The sequence below is a fragment of the Lytechinus variegatus genome, chromosome 2, assembly GCF_018143015.1.
Source record: "Lytechinus variegatus isolate NC3 chromosome 2, Lvar_3.0, whole genome shotgun sequence".
NCBI lineage: Eukaryota > Metazoa > Echinodermata > Echinoidea > Temnopleuroida > Toxopneustidae > Lytechinus > Lytechinus variegatus.
The window spans coordinates 3,955,569-3,978,166 of NC_054741.1; the positions used below are offsets into that span (position 1 = coordinate 3,955,569).

General features: G+C 34.8%; 1 protein-coding gene across 1 annotated transcript in view; it reads left to right on the top strand.

Annotated features, from left to right (window-relative positions):
• Positions 1-14,210, top strand: part of LOC121407100 (ras-related protein Rab-22A-like) — a 28,311-nt gene extending 14,101 nt beyond the window's left edge. The window contains exons 2-6 of the mRNA XM_041598030.1: positions 1,485-1,564; positions 2,453-2,534; positions 2,964-3,035; positions 12,160-12,376; positions 13,617-14,210. Coding sequence (XP_041453964.1) covers positions 1,485-1,564; positions 2,453-2,534; positions 2,964-3,035; positions 12,160-12,376; positions 13,617-13,717 — 552 coding nt within the window. The 3' untranslated portion in view covers positions 13,718-14,210. The remainder of the gene's footprint in view (positions 1-1,484; positions 1,565-2,452; positions 2,535-2,963; positions 3,036-12,159; positions 12,377-13,616) is intronic.
• The last annotated feature ends 8,388 nt before the right edge of the window (positions 14,211-22,598 follow it).

Below are 22,598 nucleotides of genomic sequence, written 5' to 3' on the forward strand. Positions count from 1 at the left end.
TTCTATTTTTACTTGAAACATTTTTTTGTTGGGGTGGACTTATCCTTTAACATGATAACCCTCCCCTGCCTATTGCATGTGCATGTAGGTGTTAACATGCCATACATGTAATTTGGCTATCACCTCCCCTATACTTGTAAGAGATGTGACTTGTGAGAAGGAACTCACTGGCATAGATCTGGAGACATGACTTCCTGGGCTTCGTGAACCATGAAGATGTGCTTTCATAATGTAATTATCTAGCTTCTAAACTACCATACCATTTGGACAAACTCTTATGATCCATTGCAGTTTCTGAGTTTTTTTTTTGTCATTCATGATTATTTGTGCCTGAATGTATAGCTTACATGAATATCATCACATTGAAATATTTTTGATTCTTTGCAATCTATTTCTTTGCAAGTTAAACTTTTTCCTGTTAAACTTTTAACAGTTTTTGTGATAAATGAGTGAACTTCCAATACTTCTATTATATTTACAGTCGCAATGTCTGTAATTCCTCTAGCAAGATTTTTATGTTCTTCAAACTTTCTTGCTACACTTATTAGTATCTATCAGACTATCTTTATTTTATATTCATACTCTTTATAAACCAAACTACTCACATGGCTCTTATGAGGAATTTTATTTAGGAGCTATTTCAACATTCCTCTTGTCACGTGACAAATCTGCAGTCATGTCTCAGTCTCAGACCCTGTATTGCATGCATTTACAATGTACACACTGTAGATTTTATATTCACTCATGTGTTCACATATCATACAGGGTAAAACAAATCTTGGCAATTAAGCATGGTTGACTCATTAAAGCAATTAAGGGGCTTCCTAACGTGTTCTTGTACTTGAGATGCAGTATACATGTAGTATCCTGAGGTTTGAGGCACTGCTTCCAGTTTTCTCCCTGGCAACGTGTGATTTTACCAATTTACTCTTCAAAAGAGAGATAAAAAGGTGAAGGGGGGGGGGGGGGTGGAGGGCCAACCTCAATGCTGAAATATACTCCATACATTGTGTACCAAAGTTTCCAAAGTTGCCTCTCGGAAATAGTAATAGTCAGGCCAAAATTCCATTTAAATTCCTACTTTCTCACAGCCTGGGATAACTCTAAAATGTAACAGCAATTTCTTTGAATCAGTATGATCTCGGTCTCTGAGGTGTAATGAGCCAAAAAATTGTAAGGGGGCAAATATCTTACAATTTGGGGGCGAGTAAAGAGACCGAACCAAAATTTTTATTTTTTATATAGTAATATACATCTTTATAAATGAAAATCTAATTTGTGATGTTGACAATATATTAAGAAACTAATACTTATGTCACCTTATTTGTATTATTTCTTTTTCTCCCCTTTTTTTTCTTCTCTTTTTCTTTCCTCTATTTTTCTTGGTTGTAGAACTGTTATGTGCCCCAAGCCCCCTCTATATATGCCAGAGTCCTTAATAATCCATTCATTATTGGATTTTTTTCTTTATTTTTTGTTTCCAGGACTCTGGAGTTGGTAAATCAAGTATAGTTCAAAGATTTGTGAGTGATACATATTATGAATCCATCCCTCCGACGATAGGGTGAGTACAAAACAGCTTCTCAACCTTCTATTCTTTCTCTAGATCTTCCTTCTTTCCCATTACCGGTATCTCTTTATCCTCATCCATCTTGTTCTCCTTATCCCTCTTTTTCTTCCTTTACCACTCTAGTAATGTTCCCCTTATAATCCTCAGCTTTTTGCTTTCCTGAAATTTGTATTTTTCCTCTCAATTCATCATTTTTTCCTTGTATTTCTTATCCGTTCATCATATTCTTATCCTCATCATCCCTTTCCTCTTTCACCTACTCCTCGACCCTCATCTTGCTGGTTTTCCATGTCACATTTTCTTGTTCCCCCTGTCCCCACTTTGTTCTCTTGATCTTAATTCTACTTCTTTGCATTGTACATTTGAACATGCTTTATTCTTATTTATTGCCCCCCCCCCTTTAATGATCTTTATCTTTAAATGACTGGTTTCCCAATATTCATTTTGCATTAGATGCTTTATGCACAAAATGTATAAATTTATTTTTAAAATATAGACAATTGTGGTTGATACTAGAAGCCTACAGAATTACTAATGACTTGCTATGCGTATTGTGTAGCAACAAATGATTTGTGCCGACTACATTTTCATTCATCCATAAAAGGAAGGTGTCTCTGTATTGAAATTTGAAAAAAAAAAACTTAAAATTCTAGATTACAATACAAAAAAAAATGACTGGTGAAGACATAAGCTTGAAATTCCAATTATCACATTCACGTTTACAAGAACATAATAATAGTGCCAGACATTTTCTCATTGCTTTTTTATAGAGTTGCTATTGTTTTATTTTTCAATATGAAATTTCAATAAATTTTGAGCGAATGTCACACAATTTTTCCATTGTTAAAAATGAGACTTACATATTTGATTGTTTTCCTACAGTGCCTCATTTATGTCAAAGACGTTAGCAGTTGATGAAAAAATGTACAAATTTCAAATATGGGATACCGCAGGTCAAGAAAAGGTAAAGTCTTTTTGTCTTTTCATATGACACTTTAATTAGGAAAACATGCAAGGAATTTTAGTAAAGTAATGTTTGTTTAGTAATGTTATAATTTCTAAAATTTGAAATGACTTGTTTTCCCCTGGTTGCATGCTGTAGTCAAATATTCATGAAGTTTAAACAAAAATTGACTTTACCAAATATAGAGTGGTGACTGAACAAGTGAAAATTATGATGCAATTATGCAACTCTGTTTGTTATGGCAATTTTGCAGTAAAATATTTTTCATGTTAAATGTAATAAATTAACTCTCTGGAAATGTAATGTTTACTTAAAAATTCAGATCACATTTTTAGGCATTTCCTTTTTAAGCAAAAAAAAAATTAAAATCAGACTGAACTGAAGTGTAATTCTTTTATCACAACTATTATTTTCATTTTTCCCTTGCAGTATCGAGGTTTAGCACCCATGTATTACAGAGGAGCTGCAGCAGCAATAGTGGTTTATGATATCACAAGTCAAGTAAGTTCATCTACTCCACCTTTAATTCTTCAATGCTAAGTGCACCGCATCAAGCATCGGGAACATCTGTATTTTGGACTTGAGTGCAATGTTGTCTGTCATATTCTCAATCATGTTTTGCCTTTGCAGTTTTACTGTCATTTCGATATGGATTGAAGTAAGCGACACAAATAATGTGAATAGGCGGAAAGGACTTTTAGTTGAATAACTTCAGCCCATATCAAAACTAGTATACTGTGGAGCTAAGTCAAGGTATCTGACTGAGAATTCTAAATGATGACGTCAAGATTTGAGTTGAAATAAAGCTGTTTCTGATGCTCGATGTGTACATGTATGATGCTTGGGAATTAATTCAGACAAAAATTGAGGTGAAATCAGTTTACTAACATTGCCAGACTGTAAAAGTGCACTACCGGAAGCCTGGCCTCGCTCAGTGCATGGTAGCGCTAGTGCACTAGTAAAAAATTCCACCTTTTTTAATACAAACTGTAAATTTGTTATGGGTTTTGATGTGATATTCATATTTAACCCTTTTTTCTTTTCCCTTCCTTTGCCTTCAAGCCCCACGTCTGTATGCAAGTTGGATGGGGGGGGGGGGGTGAAGGACAGTACTTAAGTGAACTGGGCAAGTGAATTGTAAAAAAGTGCAGCCACATATTCAGTATTCAGACTGATGAAACAAGTCACGCCCACAATGATAATAGTTTGTTGTACACATCAACTTTCAAATAAAATTCTGTCTCCAAAGTTGTCCAAACTTGTGATCTCATATTGTTAGCTAGGTAAAAAAAAACTTACTGCTTAATTTCCTATTGACTCTGTGGAGAAAGTTTGGCTGAACTTTGTTGTTATGTTTTATGATGAATTTCACAAAAAAACAAACACAGAATGAGGAAATAAAAATAATCTACTACTCTCATTTTCATTGCATTCATTGAAGATATTTGTTTTGTATTCAGTTTAATGAGAAATTTTAAGGAAATACAAAAGTACGTCTGTTGACATTAATCAAGATGGCACCAGGATCTTGCAAGATATTGTATACATATATCATATTCTTATATATAATAGTGTGATGTGGTAGTAGCATGTTCGTCACACTATAATACAGTTCTAGTCAATTCCAAATCGATAGTCAAGGCAACTTATAAATTGTATTAGATGAAAGAAGAGACTCATTAAGGTTCCTTCAAGGCGAAATATCAGGTGATTTTAACAACAAAAAAGCAGGCAAATCTTGTAATCAAACCAATGAAAATGAGATCAAAATTGGTCAAGGATTCACAAATTTATAAGAATAAAGTGATGTATTATTTCAGTGCAACAGTTCTATGCATGTCCACATGAATATGCAATGATTGAACTAATGATATCTTTTCCTCAATTTGATATTATTTTTTCACACTACATGTATGTCTCTCAAGAATATAAAAGCAGGATTGACTATAGGCCTATATTCACTATTTGAAATAATAATTTCTGAAACTGATGTCATTACAAGGGAGACAAGCTTTACACACCTGCATGAACATATGATTTCGGTCAATGAAATTAGGAAAAGGAAAGCGGAGTAACATCACCATTACACCTTTTATTTATTCATGAAAGCCTAATACCTTGGTCACATATGCTCTACGGCCGCCATACGACCGCCGTAGATACATGAATTCGAGGGATTTCTGCGGCGGCCGTAGAAAATCTGCGGTGGCCGCAGGGTCGACGTACGGCAGATTCCTACTTTTTACAGGCCGTAGGGGTGGCCGTAGAATTTTAACTCGGAGTTATAACATTTTTTCTTTTCTACGCTCGCCGTAGAAATTAGACTAGCCATAGGCATGGCGTAGAATGGTCTACGGCGGCCGTACGGTGGCCGTGCGGCTGCCCTCGTGTTTTTCTTCCCTCCTTTCCCCTTCTCCTATTGTGTTATCTGCTCGGAAGCCACCAGGCGCATATTCAAAATTTGCACCTCGTGGGCCCGCCCTATAATTTTGGCCCATATGCATGTGTACTTTTCGGAAAAAAATGGTGACCCCTCCTCGTCAGGCAAACAGGTGCCTTAAATGCAAGTTGAATTATCTTATTTCATAATCACATGAAAAGGACAACTGCAGACAACTTTTTTAATTATGACTTAATAAAAAAGCAAAGAATACGATATACTGTAATACCACTTAAAAAAAAAACAAATGTGACCAGGAAGCACAGATATTGCCCTTTCACTAGCGGCTAACTTGGGTAAAATATGTTATTATCATTATCATTATTATTATTACTATCATGGGGAGTTAAATGCTGATTTTTGTTGTTGTTTCCTGGGGTGTAGTTCTTACTTAAGACTAACGTGTTTATTAACATATTAACTTTATTCATACAAACAAGTTAACATGGTTAAGGGAGATTTATTTCATAAGTCCAAATAAATAATGCGAACGCGATTTTCGATAGCTTGTGTATAGACCTGAAAAAAGAATATTCTGAGAAGTTTTGTAATCATGAGCAGGATGGGTATCTATCTATCTGTCAGGGCGAGCTGATGATTGTCTATATTCCAAAATGACCCAAAGTTTGGAAATTCCGATTGGTAATCATGATCAGGATGGGCACTTAAAAATTATTCGATTATATTCTGTTCCAAAACTAGACATTCTACGCAATTGAGGTAATCATACAGGATGTCATCTAACTAATCATTCGATGCGAGCGCGAAGCGCGAATCACCACAAAGGTCGAATTTGCCCCCCCCCCTTCCTAGGTCGAACATTACTGATCGTATAATATTCAGATCAGTATCAAACATTAATTTGGCGACCCCCCTTCCTAAGTCAAACATCAATTTGGCGCCCCAGCACTTTTATTACTCCTCCTTTCCCCTTTTCTCTTCTCTCCTTTTCCCTTCTTCTTGTTTCCTTCTCTCTTTCTTTTCTCCCTTTTCTTTCCCTTTCTTTCCTCCCTCTTTATGGCGCCCCCTTTTCGCCTACCCGGGGCCCCGGGCCCTGAACCCCCTCCCTCCCACCCAGAATACACGCATGGGCATGGTGCGACACTTTGAAAACTTTCTGAAATGAAATGTCTAATGTAAAATATCATGATGGTATTTCTCACTGTATAGTCCCCCTGCGGCCGCCGTGAGGGCGCCTTGCGGCCACCTTGCGTCTGCCGTAGTATTTGTCAAAAACCTACGGCCAGCGCAGGGTCGCCCTAGGGCGACCCTACGTCATGATTTCAAGGACATACGTCAGCCGCAGATTTCTTTTCTCCATAAATTAAAAAATACGCCGTGCGGCGACCGTAACATATGTGACCGCTAGAGTAAGTGGCCGTGGAAATTCTGAGGCGACCGTAGAATTGCTACCCGCCGTAGAAATTTTAGAATCTACGGCGGCCGTAGCAAATGTGACCATGGTATAACTGTTTTCCCAAAATATTGCAGGAATTTCAAATTCAGTTATTTTTCCGATGTGATTATTTTCAGACTGGAGGACACCTCTAAGCTAGCATGCCATTTTTATAATCGATTTTTATCTCTAGTTTTTATTTTTCTCTTTATTAAATTGTATTCTTTATCTCTGAAGATACTACAGTGCGTATCAAAAAAAAGTTTACACTTTGAAAAAGCCTTAGGAATTTAAAAATATACAACATGTGGGTAATTTTTTCACATACAATCCTGGGTTTGGGTCTCATCTATCCAATGAAAGTAAAAGTTTTGACAGAATGTTACACTTGAGTGAGCACTGTCCATTTTTGTAAAGCTCGCAGAAATCTGTTTGCGCAGAAATGCCCGTTTGTACGCTGTGTCAAGGGGAAGGGGTGAAATCAAACTTACCCTACGAAACATTTCTCATACATTTCCCTTGCACCTTTAGTCAATTAAAATAAAACGGATACATTCAAGCATTTTCTAACAATTTTGCCACCCAAATTGAAATTTTAACACTTAGTATGCACAATTTTTACCCTTTTTGTGCCTGCTGGATCTGAGGACATCACTGAATCTGAACCAAAGTTTATATCAGACATCTCTCACATTTTTCACTAAGTTTTTATCATTTAAAGTGGGTTTACATTTCATTTTTTATTTAATACTTGTTTCTCCACACTTTTCCCAAGCTTGACAATGATTAACAAAATGAAAATCAAGCCTAAGCCATTTTCTGTAAATCACAGCTCAGTGTAAAGCAAATATCGTCCCGATGGCCTCGGTGTGTGGGGGAGTGGGGTGGGGCGCAATGCACTCCTCGAAGTGGTTTGGGCAAAGACACAAGTTAAATAGGTAAAAGAAATCTTCAAATCAATTTTACTAGCTAAATTCCACATGTTATTCATGATTAAGGTCTACTTTTATTCACAAACTATTTCAAAGTTCTGCGCAAATCATTTTTCACTAACTTTTCATAAGTAAGTGGTGCTCACTCGAGCAGAAATATTTTTCAACAGTTTTATCGTTATTTGCATTATAAATGGACCTGTACCAATGTTAAAATGTGGAAAAATCTTCAGGATATTATAAATGTATAATTTTACAGGATTTTTTTCAAAGTGTAAACTTCTTTTTGATATGCACTGTATAGATGTAGAAAGTGCTTTGCACATAAAGTAGTCAGCCCTCATGAAATTACTAAAAAGTTTTTTTTCCATTCTTGATCATTGGCAGTGAAACAAATACAGTAGCTCTGCAATGTATACAGACCTTATATCTGTTTTCTTTGTCGAGTGATCTGGCCTATATTTTGCATTCCTGCCAAAGTTTTATTTCTGTCTGTCACCCGGCAAGGAAGCTTGCCTGATGACTCTGTCCAATGTTGCTCTTAACTGTAGGTAGTTTGTCGTTGCAGTAGTAATGAGTCATTCATTGTTTCCTGAAATAGGCCGCTGTGGCTCTTTAAATAAGGAGTGGAAAGTACAGTCTAAAGGAAGCTTGCTTGGTTACGATACCATCTCAAGCGAAAGCTATGCAACTGTATTACACTGTGATGATTACTGGATTATTGTCTAGCATGCATGCTGCAGTATTGGGTCTATAGCATGTTGCTATTGACTGGAGGCGTACACAGGAAAAAAATGACGACCGAAGATGGAGATAAGTGGGAAAAATGTGTATTTGTAACTTAGGATGATTGGTTGACTGAAATTGAGACGTATCATTGATTGCAAAGTGCAAACCAGAACTCTACCCCCAAAAAAGCCACAAAAAGTGTATTATTAGCATATCATACAGGGTTGAAGGTAATGAATATACCAATAGTTTCAGACCATTGTTAAATCATATCAGAATAAACACATCTATGAGATTTAAACCAAAAAAATACATCCAAAAAATTTTCATGAGGATAACATTTTTTTTTTTTTGGGGGGGGAATATTGTCAACAAAGTTCTACATGCATAAGATATTAATAACAATAATGATTTTATTATTGCACAATATCTATATTATATACTCAACTGCACATTACAACAAATGTTTTGATTATTATTACCCCGGCTAAAGCCGTGCTGCCTTCATGCGCTCTGGCATTCAAGAGATTTCATCCTCCTGGGTACCCATTCACCTCACCTGGGTTCAGTGCAGCACCATAGGGGTAAATTTCTTGCTGAAGGAAAACACTCCATTGCTGTGAATCAAACCCACATCCCTCAGATTGCAAGACAAGTCAATATAACCACTTGACCACGATGCCCCCAAACTTAAAACACAATTAGACAATTTTGATAGCAATCATAAAGAGTGCTTCGCAAATATACAGTGATATTGCGAAAATTCTTCCCTACTTTAAAACAATACTGGTTTTATGACTATACACATTATCCTAATGAGAAGAGAAGGTGAATCAACTTTCTATTAATAATCAATCATGACTAAAATTGTCACATGATAGTGTGTATGCTTTGATGGAACTGCAAAGTTATATAAATATTTGTCATTATTTCTGATTATCTGTCCATTATCACTGATATGTTTTAATAGTCTATTGTTGGCTCATAACCACGTTCTTTGATATTTTAAAGTGAAAGTAATAAAAAAACAAAGAAAGATATTGCATTGGCTTAATGGCGATTTCTAGATGCCATTTTCCAAGCAAAATTCTGAATAGGCCTGTTTTCCAAATACTTGAAATTCATATTTTTTCCTGGATACTGTATAAGGAACTATTTCATAGTTTATTAATGAACAGTGCTGTACTTATGCAAGCCTTTAGCAATCATGTATTAATGTGAAAATAGTTATTGTGGTGTTTAGGCCATAGAAATTCCTTTTTTGATATAATTTTTACTGTGGATTACATGTAAGTGGCTCTAAGTTATTCTCAGGTCCTCTGGTCAGCACTGGCATCCTAGTTCTTAGAAATTTAAGTTTAAAAGACGACTTCCAGTAACATTTACCAACAGTTTGGAATTTAGATGGTTGTCATAATAAAGAAGATAATCAAACTTGTTTTACTTCATTAACTAATTTACCATAGAAACCATTGAACAAATAGTCACCAACGTAAAAAGTCAGGGACAAAGCAGAGACCGGATTCCAAATAAATTTTGACGGTCTCAGCCTCAGGTTGGACCAATTCCAAGGTCACAGTGTCCTTGTGACTTGGAACAGCCAACCTACTGTATACACCATCTGAGGAAATATGATTGAGAAATATGATCCATGAAAAATCCAACTGGTCAAGCGGTCAAGACTAAGAGTCTTGTGTATTTCATTGTTTTTATTATTCCGGTAGATCATGTACTGCTGATTGGAAATATTTTGAATATATCTAGTCAGGTACAGATTGGGAGGGGTGGTCAAATGAGCTCCCCCCCCCCATGCCTTTGGCCGAGATTGACATTGTGTCTCCCTTTTATGGCAAGTCTGTGTGCTTTTTACATACGAGTGTCTCCATGCTTAGAAGTACATTTTAATTTGTGATTTTTCAATAGTCCTTTCACTGTACATATAGTTTTTGCTGTAAAGCCTTGATGCTATAAACCACATTCACAAGTAACTGAATACCTCTGTTACTTTCAGAGAGCAATTGAGCACTTCCTTCCCTTGTTAAATCCTTCTGCCTTCTACCCTACCCATCGTCTTATACCGCAGTCACACTGACTTAAGACCAACCAAATCCAATGATGTACCATTATACCTCAGTCACATTTCTTCATCTGCGACTGTACGGCGAGTCGAAAACAGCAGTTTTATTTATTTTTATTCAAACCACCTATATTTAGCTAGTACAAAAAAATGTCAAAATGGCTGTTTGTGACTCACCGTACAGCCGCCGAAGGAGACATGTGACTGAGATATTAGTTGATTTGGGGTCAGTTTCGTTGGTGTGACTGTTCCACTTTCTATGGACTCTGTGGATTGGTCACATAGTGAGACATGACAACATAGTTGATCATATCAATCGTAACAATCTTGGTAGTTCCACTATTAGGGTTGTTAGGATACTGACACGGGAGCTGAAGATGTCACAAAATTTCTAGTATTCATTTCACTTTTGGCTCCAATAATGTAAATGGAATTTTACATATCTACTACCCCCCCAAAAAAAAAAAAAAAAAAAGAAGGGTGCAGCTAAATTTGTAAAATTCATATTTTTTTTCCTCATCTGTAGAATTTGCATAAAAACTTCAGAGTATATATTTTCATCCATGCTTTATTTCAAAATGTATATACATGTACGATAATGCATACATGTAGCATGTGCAGCATCCAAATAGGGTATTTGTGCACATAAATAATAACATGGATTCACATGTAAGTATAGAAATATACAGTTATATTCATGAAATTTTCTGTATCTTCAGCTCAAAACATTAATATGTACAGGGAAATTATGAAAGTTAAGACAAAGGTCTGGTGAAAAGGAAAGCTGCAAAAAAAATGAAATAAATTCATTGAAAAGCATCAATTAAGTATAGTTATATTATTTTGTTTAAAATGGGAGGTCTTGCATACATTCATCTATGCTTACTGTAAAATTGTTTCACAGTGATATGCTAACAGCTGTATGCCAATCAACCCTTACTTTTTGAATTCAGTAATAAGTAATGCACGTTATGTCTTTTTGTTATATTCTTAAAAGGAATTGAGGAAGTCACCATATTAAGTTTGAACGTCTGATAATATTATTGTGGAAATTCTGGATGTATGATATTTGAAGTTGTCATTTCCACTGTCTTTGTTAAATACACAATTTTGTTTATAGACATTGCGATTAGTTTTGTGAAAGTGATAAGTAATGCTGTCATTTCCACCTACTTGTTTATTGTTTGTGGAGTATCATGTTTCTTAAAGTCTTCCTAAATGGTTTTTGCGGAAATGATATGTACATTAAATTGTTTTCCCCACCTTTATACTGCAATTTTCCCATGTTAGATTAAATAATCATAAATCCATGGAATAGGACGAGGAAAAAGGATACAAAGTCATCTGAGTTTTCTCAAAGGACACAAAGGAGCATTGGGTTGACTAGAAGTATATATGAAATATCATTTTTGTGGTACATGTACTCCTTTTGAAAACAATAGAAAAATATTTTTTTATTCTTTTACAACAAATGTCTGTCAAATAAAAAAATAATAAAAGATAATGAAAAAAAAAAAAAAAAAATGAAAAATAAAAATAATATAATTTGCATACATGTACACATTATATATTTGTTTTTGGTTGTTGAAGAGTAAATCAAAGGGTGTTTTCATTTCAACGATAATTTTTTTAAAGTTAAATATTTCATCACCTTCATAATATGTCATATGGTGTTAAAAGAATAGCCAAAGGTTAAGATGTGACTAAGTTAGGCCTGCTACCCCCTGCCCTTCCCTACATTTCCTCTGAATTTCATTATCAGGCATTTCAAAAGCCTGAAAAATGTTTTTTGCATTAATATGAAAGAAGCAGAGTTACATGTATACTCTCATAGTATTATTTTAGAATGCATCAAAACATGAATTTCAATATCTAAAATTGCACAATTTTCTGCAGGAGGTGACCCCCTCCCATACCCACCCCCAACAAGTTTGTTTGGTGTGCTTCCTCACAAACAACAATTTTCTTGTTTTATTGATGCTTCTTCATTTCATGCTTGAATTATTATTTTTTAAGATCTTCTATTTTATCTTCCAATTTACTCTTGCCAGGCATCATTCAGTAAAGTACGAGACTGGATCAGAGAACTAAGGCAGCATGGACCAGAGAACATTGTTATATCAGTAGCAGGGAACAAATGTGATTTAGAAGATTTAAGAGAGATTCCAGTGAGGATCGCTGCGGAATATGCAGAAGAGGTTGGAGCTGTTTTTACAGAAACAAGTGCCAAGACAGCAGCAAATATAAAAGAATTATTCATTGCAATTAGTGAGTATGATGCATGTTTGGTATAGATTTAAGAGTTTATTTGAAGTACTGTTGAATTCATCAGACATTTTCACCAATGATACACTTGATTTGAGTAAAGTAAAATTCATTAACTGAATTGTTGCCTTTTGGGGTTGCAGATTTCAAGAGAATTCTTCAAAGAGCATTAAGAAAACAATGCAGCATATGTCTTCAAAAGCTCTGATATCTTGCATAAATTACTGTAATTAATATATTCAACATTATCTATAAAATACAGTATATTCATATTATTGAATTTTGAAATGTTATTTTTCCAGTGCATTTGTTATGAATAGACTCATGAATATGCAGTGAGCTCGCCAATGATGCAGAGTTGCTTCTCTTTTATAAAATGCTATGACATGAATTCTTTATAATTTTATCATATTAAGGAGCAAAACCTTCAGCTATGAAAATCTTTCAGATCTTTCGGTAGCCATTCCTATTTTTGTATCTTTTGAGCAGAAAATTGGAGTAATTATGAATTGTAATTTTCTACAAAAGAATACAAAAATGAAAAGGGGATTCATTGTATATTTATGGTGAATTGTTTCATTGAAATAATCATAAACTTTGAAATCCATGATTTTATTTTTGATCAGATTTTGAAGATATTGTTGGTGTTTGCTAGTTCAATGTTGCTCCTTTTATTCGAATCGTTTTCCTCTTAAACGGAAAAAACCCTCAACAATAAGAAAATATAAGATTCAATGATATAGTAATAATGCACTAAGTGTGTAATAAATTAGATAGCAATACTTCAAATCAAAGCACTCATCTCACCTAAAACCCCTACTTCTATCCGACTTCGCTCATCCTCATCTATCCATCTTCAACTTTCTCATGGTCCTCGAACCCGCACCCGCTACGGTGATCGTGCCTTCGCCGTATGTGCTCCTAGGCTTTGGAATGCTCTCCCGGTCTACGTTCGTGACTCTCCAACAATTTCCACATTTAAGATTAGGTTAAAAACACCTTTTTAATCAGTAATCTGTTTTGTTATTCCATGTATTTTTCATGCATTTTCCTTAATTTTTTGTAGTCTTTAAGTGTATATTATTCTGTATTCTGTTACTTGTAATTTTTGTCTATGTATCCAGCGCTTAGAAACAACGCGTATTAAGCGCTTTATAAATGTTGATTATTATTATTATTATTACTTACTTAATATCTATCAATTTGTTTTCCATTATATCCTTCTTCCCTCCCCCATTCTCAGGTAAAAAGCTCCCACCAGAAGTTTTAGTACCAGGTTACGGCACAGACACAATCAACCTGAGGAACCAGAAAGAAAAGAAAAAGAGGGGTCGATGCTGCTGACCCCAGCCAAAGGTCATCAGAGGTCATAGGTCAACTCGTAGCCTGCCATGCTCTCATGATCACCAGATACACCTGTGTAATCGCCTGCTGCCCTCGTGTGTTGCTGCTGCCACAAGGACTATCCCTATAAGGATGTTTTTGTACTTCTAATTTGAAGACAGATTGAGCGTTTTGAATGCACATGGGAAACGTTCAGTCTTGAAGTTTATAAGATAACTGATTTCAGTTGATGTATCTATGCTTGACAGAGCCAATCGATGATGCATTGTGCAGTAATTTTCAGGAGCAGTAAGTGCAACGTTTGAAATGAACCTTCATATAAACATGCTTGATAGTCATGTTGCTTATATGCCTCGCTAGAAACTCCATTTCGAACTTTGTTTGCAAACACATTTAAAAACTTTGTTTGATATTGGATTTTATTACAGAGGACAAAACCGCTTTTTTATTTGGTCATGTTTTCAAAGCTCCCATTGAGCACCCCCCCCCCCCCCGCAAAAAAGGATTTACGCAAAAATGTACCCTGAATATGTTTCTTGAAGTGCCTTTAGATTCCGAATTCCATGCAAACTGTTAAATCTCATGTCAGCTGGAAGCTGATTATGCCTAAGAGTGGAGCTCTAGGAGTTTGTGGATCATTTTAATTTGGATTTGTAGATCTGAGGGATTGCCTTTCAAAATTTTGGAGTAAAGACAAATATTATTACAAGGCAGGCAAATGATTTTTAAAGGATGCTTATGTTGAAAGAGGCAGAGTTCAAAATATAGAGCAGTTTTTCTCAAAATTTGTAAAAGTCTTTCTTGCCCAATTTGTGTTAATTTTTATGGTATACGTGTGTAACATGACTGAAATACGCAGCCAATCAACATACACAAAGGCGACTTATAATTATTATGATATTTTTACTCTGCTCTTGAAATGTTGTAGCCCTTTTCTGTAACCAATGGTTTGGTCTTGTAGTAGATGGATTGCATTATCGTAAAAAAAGTCTTCATTCCTCTGTTATTACAGAAATTTCAAACTGTGCAAAAAAATTGGAATTCATTGTTAGCAATTTTAGATCATTTTGTCGACAAATAGGCTTCAAATTTTTGCAAGTATCGGAAGATGATGTGCTTAAAAGGATTTAATCCCCCCCCCCATGTCCCTTGCCTGTATATGACCTTGTTTGGATATCTTTCTGATCATGTGTGCATCTGTGGTACAGCTGTGGATTCTTGACACTAAGGTTATTTTTCTATGGGCCCTTTTGACCAGATATTGGATGTGATCTTTGGTAATCGTTAAAAGTGCAATATCATCCGCAGAAGTGTAGATTCGTGACCATTACTGCATTTCATTGAATTGTAGTTCCTCCTCTTTTGTCATTATCTCATCACTGACTTTATAGTAAGATGTATCTTGAAAACAGCATAGGGGAAATCACACAACCTTGCCTGATGCCGTTAACCAATAAGTCAGTTCACTGTTGACTCCTGCTGCCTTGATGAAATGATATTGAGAGCTTTGATGCAATTAGGTCAACTACTGGAGAACCCCAAATCCATTGGTGTTTCCATAACCATTGGCTTGGGAGACTAAATAAACAAAGTCATTCAAAGTTGATGTATTAATGTTTCATTTCTGTTAGTTTTTCCTAATCTTCTTGTCATATATAGCTGATCATTTGTAGTTCCTCCAGATTAGAAATGTTGCTGTAGTCAATTTTCATGATTTTTCTCAGCTTCAGTTTTTACAGGAATGCATAATTAGTGATCTATGGTGGACAGAAAGGAATATATTTTATGGACTTTACTATCCCAATTTCAAGGCAGGTTTTGTTTTCTTCTAGAGAGGGATAGGTTTTTGAAAGCATAACACAATAAATGATTATGTTATCCCCCACATGAATAGCTTGTAGTTGCGACTTTAAAACTTGGGCTCCATCTTACAGCAAGTCAAGATAAATGCAATTGATCTTAAGTATGGCAGCAACATCATCATTTGACATATATCATTAAAGTATTCTAGTAATATGCACAACTCTTATGCATGAGTCATTCTTCTTCAAATCAGTTTGCTTTCTTGTGTTCATAAAGAACCGTATATGCACATGAAGTATCCTTGATGAAGAATTATGACAGGGATTGCTTCCCATATTGATGAATGATTGGATGGATTTTAAACTTTTGGAAAGGTGGCCTTCTTGAAACCCCTCTTGTTTTTATTTTGAATAAGTTTTCAAAAAACAGGTGAAATCCTTTTGGTATACAAATTATACGCAGATGTGAGTGCATGTGTAGGTGTTGTGAGCATAAGGTAACTATGGAACTGTTAAACCCACGAGGTGCAGCCGATTGGGTTTAGACTAGCTTCCATAATTACTGCATGCTAACTAGTACTTCTGATACATGAACAAACCTGTGTATCATTTGTTTTATAGAATGGTGGACATTTTATTACCACCATGCATTTAAGTAATTACCAATGCGTGGCAAGCCATCAATCCAGTAAATTTGCCATGCATAAGTAATTACCGGATGCATGGCTGGCCATGTGACAGTCATTACTTATGCATGATAGCCATTCTACTATACATTTTAACAGGTCCGAGGGGCTGTTTTATAAAACCGTTTCATAAGTTACACATGACTGGTGACCCACTATTGGCTTGCATAATACACCCCCAACTGACATAGCAGCTAAGAACCTGTTCCGGTTGTTTGTAAAGTCATGCATAACTTTGCAAACAGCTTTATGAAAGACCAACAAGCAATCTCTCCAAAGACTGGGATGAACAGTTATATTTAGAATGCAGAAAACATGTCAGTGGTATTTGATGATCAGGAGAAAAAAAATGGTTCAAATATCTTCCTTTTTCCTTGTGCCTTGTACATATATACATAGTATTAAAAGATCTTTATATAAATAACATTTGTATCTATTTCAACATGTACATTGCAATCATCAGCTCAATTCTATATATATGCATTTTTAGAGTGAATGTGAAGTATGTGCTTTCTCATATTCATACTTGAAGCAAATTATCTGTAGCGGTGATTTGAAATGTAATCCATATTGATATTGTTAGGTGCTCAAGTAATCATGTGTGCAAAAAAGAAATCTTCCCTTGTAACATAATATGTTTCTGCTTGATTATCTAAAATAGTAAATCAGTATTCAATTCTATTTTTACATTCATGCAGGAGAAATTTGAATTGTAGTAACCAAACAAATAAGTGCAGATATGACATCAGTTCGCTTGTTGCATATTTGTGAGGATATTCAGAGAACTGTTTCACTGACAAAATGCAAAACTTTGAATTGTCATAACTTTGTTATTCCGTGTCCAATTCTGGTGAATTTTTCTGTGAGTTCTAATTTTACTCCATCTCTTCAAATCAAATAGTTCAAAGCAATTGTTGGATTTGCAATTGATTTCATTATTTGCATCCTTCACAAAATGTTCAAATGCCAATAAAAACCAACCATACAGACAGGTGCAAGAAGGGCTTAGATGTCACACATTTTGTCTAAATTTTCTGATTGATCTGTACAGAGATGGCTGTTGGAAATGAATGAATGTTTATTTTCATCCATACATACTGCCTTTTGTCACCCATTCTTATGTGTGTATGCATTTGTCACCAACCCAAATAAAAAGGTCGACTATTGTAGAATGAAAAAAAGTTATAGAATTAGGGGCCTACATGTTGAGAAGAAGTTGTATTTTTATGTGATTTTGTTTGTACTTCTCACATCTGAAAATAGGATTTGAATTTCTCATTGTATTTAGATATCAAATATATCTCAAGTTTTGTTAAAAGAACCCACCGATTTTCAAATACCAACAGTGACATACTATGACTTATTCATTATTTCTTTACTTTGTTTTTTCATGGAGTTGTTTGATAGCAGATTGCCAGAGTTTGATATATAATTGTGATCGCTATTATATTTATTTCAGCCATTTCAGATAATGAAACAACTTAACATAGATGATATGTTTATATGAACATTGCCTGTAGTTGTTTTCAAGTCTATGACATATGTGGGTCCTGATTTAACAAAGCACATTATGTGTATGTTTAACATGGCATGTTAGAATATGATATTTTTTCTTCTTAATTTATTGAATCTTCTTGTAGCAGGAACACAAATAGAATTAAAGAGAAAGTCAGAATAGAAGGAAATTCAATATTTGGCAAATTAAACAAACGATACAACTTTTAGGATTCAATCATATGCATTTTATCTCAGGAAGATAATATTTTTTCATATTAGTAATGATGATATTAGATTATAAAAAAAATCATTATCTGTGTTCTAGCTGCAAGTGATATTTACATCATTTTGTTATAATTGAAATAGACAATTCTTAGAAGTCTTAAGGGACTTTGAACTTGAATACTTTTAAAAGTGGAGTTCATGTAATTTTAACCTGTATATTTTTTTAATAATAAGTGTATTCATATTTGAATGATAGAATGATATTTTTGTGCAGAAATATTGAATTTGTATATTGTGATAAATCAAAGGCTGTACAATCAACGTTACCTAGTCAATCAAATGCTGGACAATCAATGTTACTTACATGTAGTCAGTAAAATAGTGCATCAAACCAAGTGATTGGGAATGCATTATGAGTTGCTCATTTTACATTTAGCTTGTATATTGGCTCTTTCTATTGGTTTCTGATAATTTTAGTCAGAACACATCCCATCATGTAGACCTATGTGCAAGTAATTAATTCTTGTTTGATCATCCTCCCCGCCCCTGTTATTTTGAAAATAAACAAGCCCGGACGATATCACTGTAGACGAAATGGCATCAATAGAAATATATACGTCGTGAGAGGATATTTCTTCAAGATAAACCTGTTAATCATGTTGTCATGGAAATATCTTTTTAATGAAATGAATGGTTTCACTCCTTGATGATGATATTTACAAAGAAGATTGTTTTGTTGTGTTTAGTCTGTATCAGTAACTTGTTTGATTGCTGATTTGCTTTAATCTCACATTTGTGACGTATAATGTAGTTTGAATGAATCAGGGGATGCAGAATGGTTATAAAAGTAAGGGGTTGGGGGGGGCTTACTATGCAAAATACATGCACAATCAGATGGACGTTTTAACCCCCCCCCCCCCCCCCCCCCCCGGTTCGGTGGCCCCTATGGATAGATAACATGCAATTATAAATATTCTTATTACCAAATATGTATGAAAGGGTTCTATTGTGCCCTTTTATTCTTGTCATTTCTACATTTTTACACCATTTGAAGCATGTGAAAATTGTTTTGATGTGGGGTTTTGCATGGTTACATCCTTTTAATAGTTCATCTCACAAAAATGGAAACCTGTCTTTGAAGCTAGATATCACGGTCATTAGATATCTTTAGATTGTAATATGAATATTAACATTTAGAATGGCATCTCTTCTTTGATTTGAGACCAAATACTAAGTGAAATTTGCATGCATTGCACAGTAAAAAAAAGGAAATAAATACCAAATACCAATTTGCAGAAAAGCTGAAATGTGAATCTACTTCCACTTTTATATGGAGATTAGTGAAAGAAAGTTATAAAGAATATAACAGATATGCTAATGAGCCATCCCTTTTTTGCATAAGGTTGTCACATTTTTAACAAACAATGACCATTCTCTGCATGACCTGGTTTTGACATTGAATTTTCTAGATCATCTACAGGTGAAATATTGAAATCATTTGGTATCAAAGCGAAGAGGAAAAAATGAATTTAATGATTATGTAAATGAAAGTCTGAAGTCATTTGTTTAATTTTGAAAAATAGAATTGGGAATCCCAGTTTCCCTTTTTTGTGGGATGCACTGTACAGAAATGGTTTGTCACATTTTGGGGTTTTGGTCAGCATACAACAAAGTAAGTACTCTCTCAGAATTCTGTTAAACCAACCAAAAAGTTGGTTAAAATAGGATTTGACCGACCGTTGGTTAAAGAAATTCCAATTCATTTTGCATGCGATTTTGTCATAACCAACAGTATGCATTTGCACCAAATTATAGTTTGGACAAATGATTTCTGAGAGTGTATGATAAGCTGTTTTATCAACATAATCCTACTTCTCAATATCAGGAATTTCTACTTATTACCAGTGTAAATGATTTCTTGATGGAAAGAAATCAATTCTTGATGAGCATTTTATTTCTTGATCTGAAGAATTTTTAAAACTCTTGGGGTGATAGTCATGGTTTAGTCAAACCTGGGTTAACTCAGTCCATACTTTAATGAAGTGCCAGCTGTCAACTTATTTACCAAGTAAATATCCTGCTTCAAAAAGTTGTTAAAATTAATTAAGTTCTGAAATGGAAAGAATAGGAAAATACAAAAAAATTCATGAATCAATTGGTATATTACAATTGCAACAGATATAGACAATATATTATGAAGCCAGCATTACATAGAATTTAAAACCAGCTCTAATTATCATAATACCACCCTAGATATCTAGAAACGGGGTTAAATCATGTAATGACTTGACATACGCTGGCTTTTACTTTGGGTATTATATGCCTCATATTTTGCAAAGTTACCAATTGACTTATGAATCATGTTTTCATATCCATGTCCATGGAATAAATAAATCTAAGATAGTAAGCAATAGGTATTGTGGGATGCTATATAAAAGTTTTGTTTACATTGTATGGTTATGACATGTGTTCATACTTGGTTCTGATTCTGACCTAATGAATATGAAATGATTGAGAAAGCATACATTAATAAAGAAGTCATTGAAACATATTTTTTTCAATTGTTTTATTACGGAGGGTGGTGTATGGGATTTCTCCCTCATTTTATTTTCAGAAAACCCACATCATAGCTGACTATACAGACCCTGGATACAAACATGTCCATCTTGCAACACTATGATGGTAAAGTTGCAATGAATGGCAAATGCTATGACGAACTTGATTTTGATTGGCTGTTGAGCTAGAATATAGAAGTTGCCATTGGTTGCTCAGCTACCATCGATTGTTGTTTTTTGTGCAACCGGGTTGTGAGAAGACAGAGAAAGGGATTCTTATACAGGGTGTTTGTAGAAAAGTAGCCAAAATTGGATACCCCCCCCCCCCAAAAAAAAAAAAAGAAGAGGGAAATTAAAAGAACGGAAAAGAGAGTGTGAGAAGTAGAGAGGTGGAAAGAATTTAAAGGAAAGGGGGAGACTTTTTTAACATGGTCAACCTCGATTGAACATCGGTATAGTTGTAATCGCTGTAGCTGACTTACATAGAGCGTTAATGAACTAGACGAACAGAGGGAAGGAAACAAGAGAGGAAAGGGAATATAGAGAAAGAAATAAAGAGGAGGACGAAGAGAAGAAAATAAACGGCCAAAAAATAGCGTGTAAAAAGTGGTTAATGAGAATTATCATTAGTTTATTTTTTCGAAAGAAAGTAAAAAATGATATTATTTTCTGAGTATTATGTCAAAATATCTCACAAAATGTTATATTGTAATAAAAAAGTAGGAATTTTTGTGTGCTCGCTTCGCTTTCTCACAACTTTTTATTACATTTTTCCCGATCTGCCATATCTAGCTCCTTCAAAATTGAATCAATACACCATTGCCATTGAAAGACATGAATCCCTTCCTGTTTGTCCTGTCAAGCATATAATTAAACTTGGTCAAGGAATCAATAACCCGTTGAAAATGGATTCATGTCTTTTAAAGGTACCACAACATAATCTGTTTTACATAATAAAAGGATTTGAATAATTACAAGTTTTCCCAATTAATAATGCAAATCTTCTTGCTTGGGTTGACTAAAAGTCTACTTTTCTTCCTTATGAGGGAAAATTCAAAGGTAAAAGAGATTTAATTGAAAAAAGAACAAAATAATTCAAGTGAATAAATAGATAAATTTGTAAATAAAATTTGACAGCATAATTCGAAAATTATGGCACAGATAATGAAAAGATTAAGAGGAAGTCTGCTGATTAGCATGGAAGTCTGATCATCTATTACTCATATTCTGCCATTCTGGCGCAAGCCTCTTTTTGAACCCCGACAAAAACGTCCCGTGTTCGCTCAAGCATGAACAATTTTTTTTTTTAATTGCATTTCAAAGATAAGATTTAAGAGCATCTATTAACATCAAAATATAGATAGACCTTGCCTTTTTATGAAAGAGTACAGATAAGATGAACTAATAACTGCTCTCTTTAGTTAGGATAAACCCTATAAAATACGAATAAAAATACAGAAAATTAGATGTTGGCGGCCGATCGGGGAAAATGTGAATAGAAATATTTTCCCGCCCCCTCCTGTTGATGAAAGGATTTGTGGCCCAATTGGCCATCCATAGTTAAACCACAATTTTTAACCAAGGTTTAATTTATTGTGGTCGTCGGACGTCGGTAATCGGTACCGAAAAAATCTGTCGGCAAGCAAGGGCCTCCACCCCCTCCCGCTCCCCCCGGGGGGGGGGGGGGCTAGCGACGCCCCTGCTCGCAATATTTATTTAGACCATATGGGATACCTCATCATGTTATTGAGAATAAAACTAAGATTTTCTTTAACTTTTTGTCTGTAGGATTATTCCCCAAAACAAATTTATCTTGGTGCCCATACAAAAGTTCAAGGACCCCAAGTGCCCACTCCCCCTGCTGAATAAACCCTTGCTATGCCACTGATGAGGAGATTGAGTCAATTGCCTTCAACATTGCATCATTTCCAACAGGTTATCAATGATATTACTGAACGATACTTTAAAACGACTAGTAAAAAATTACATATATCTGTCAATGATTTTTTGCAGTGATCCAGGAACGGAGTGTAATATCTAACCAATCGAATAATGCAAGCGCGAAGCGCGATCTGAAAATGCTTAAGATTCTGATTGAAAATTGGAAAGGTTAGGC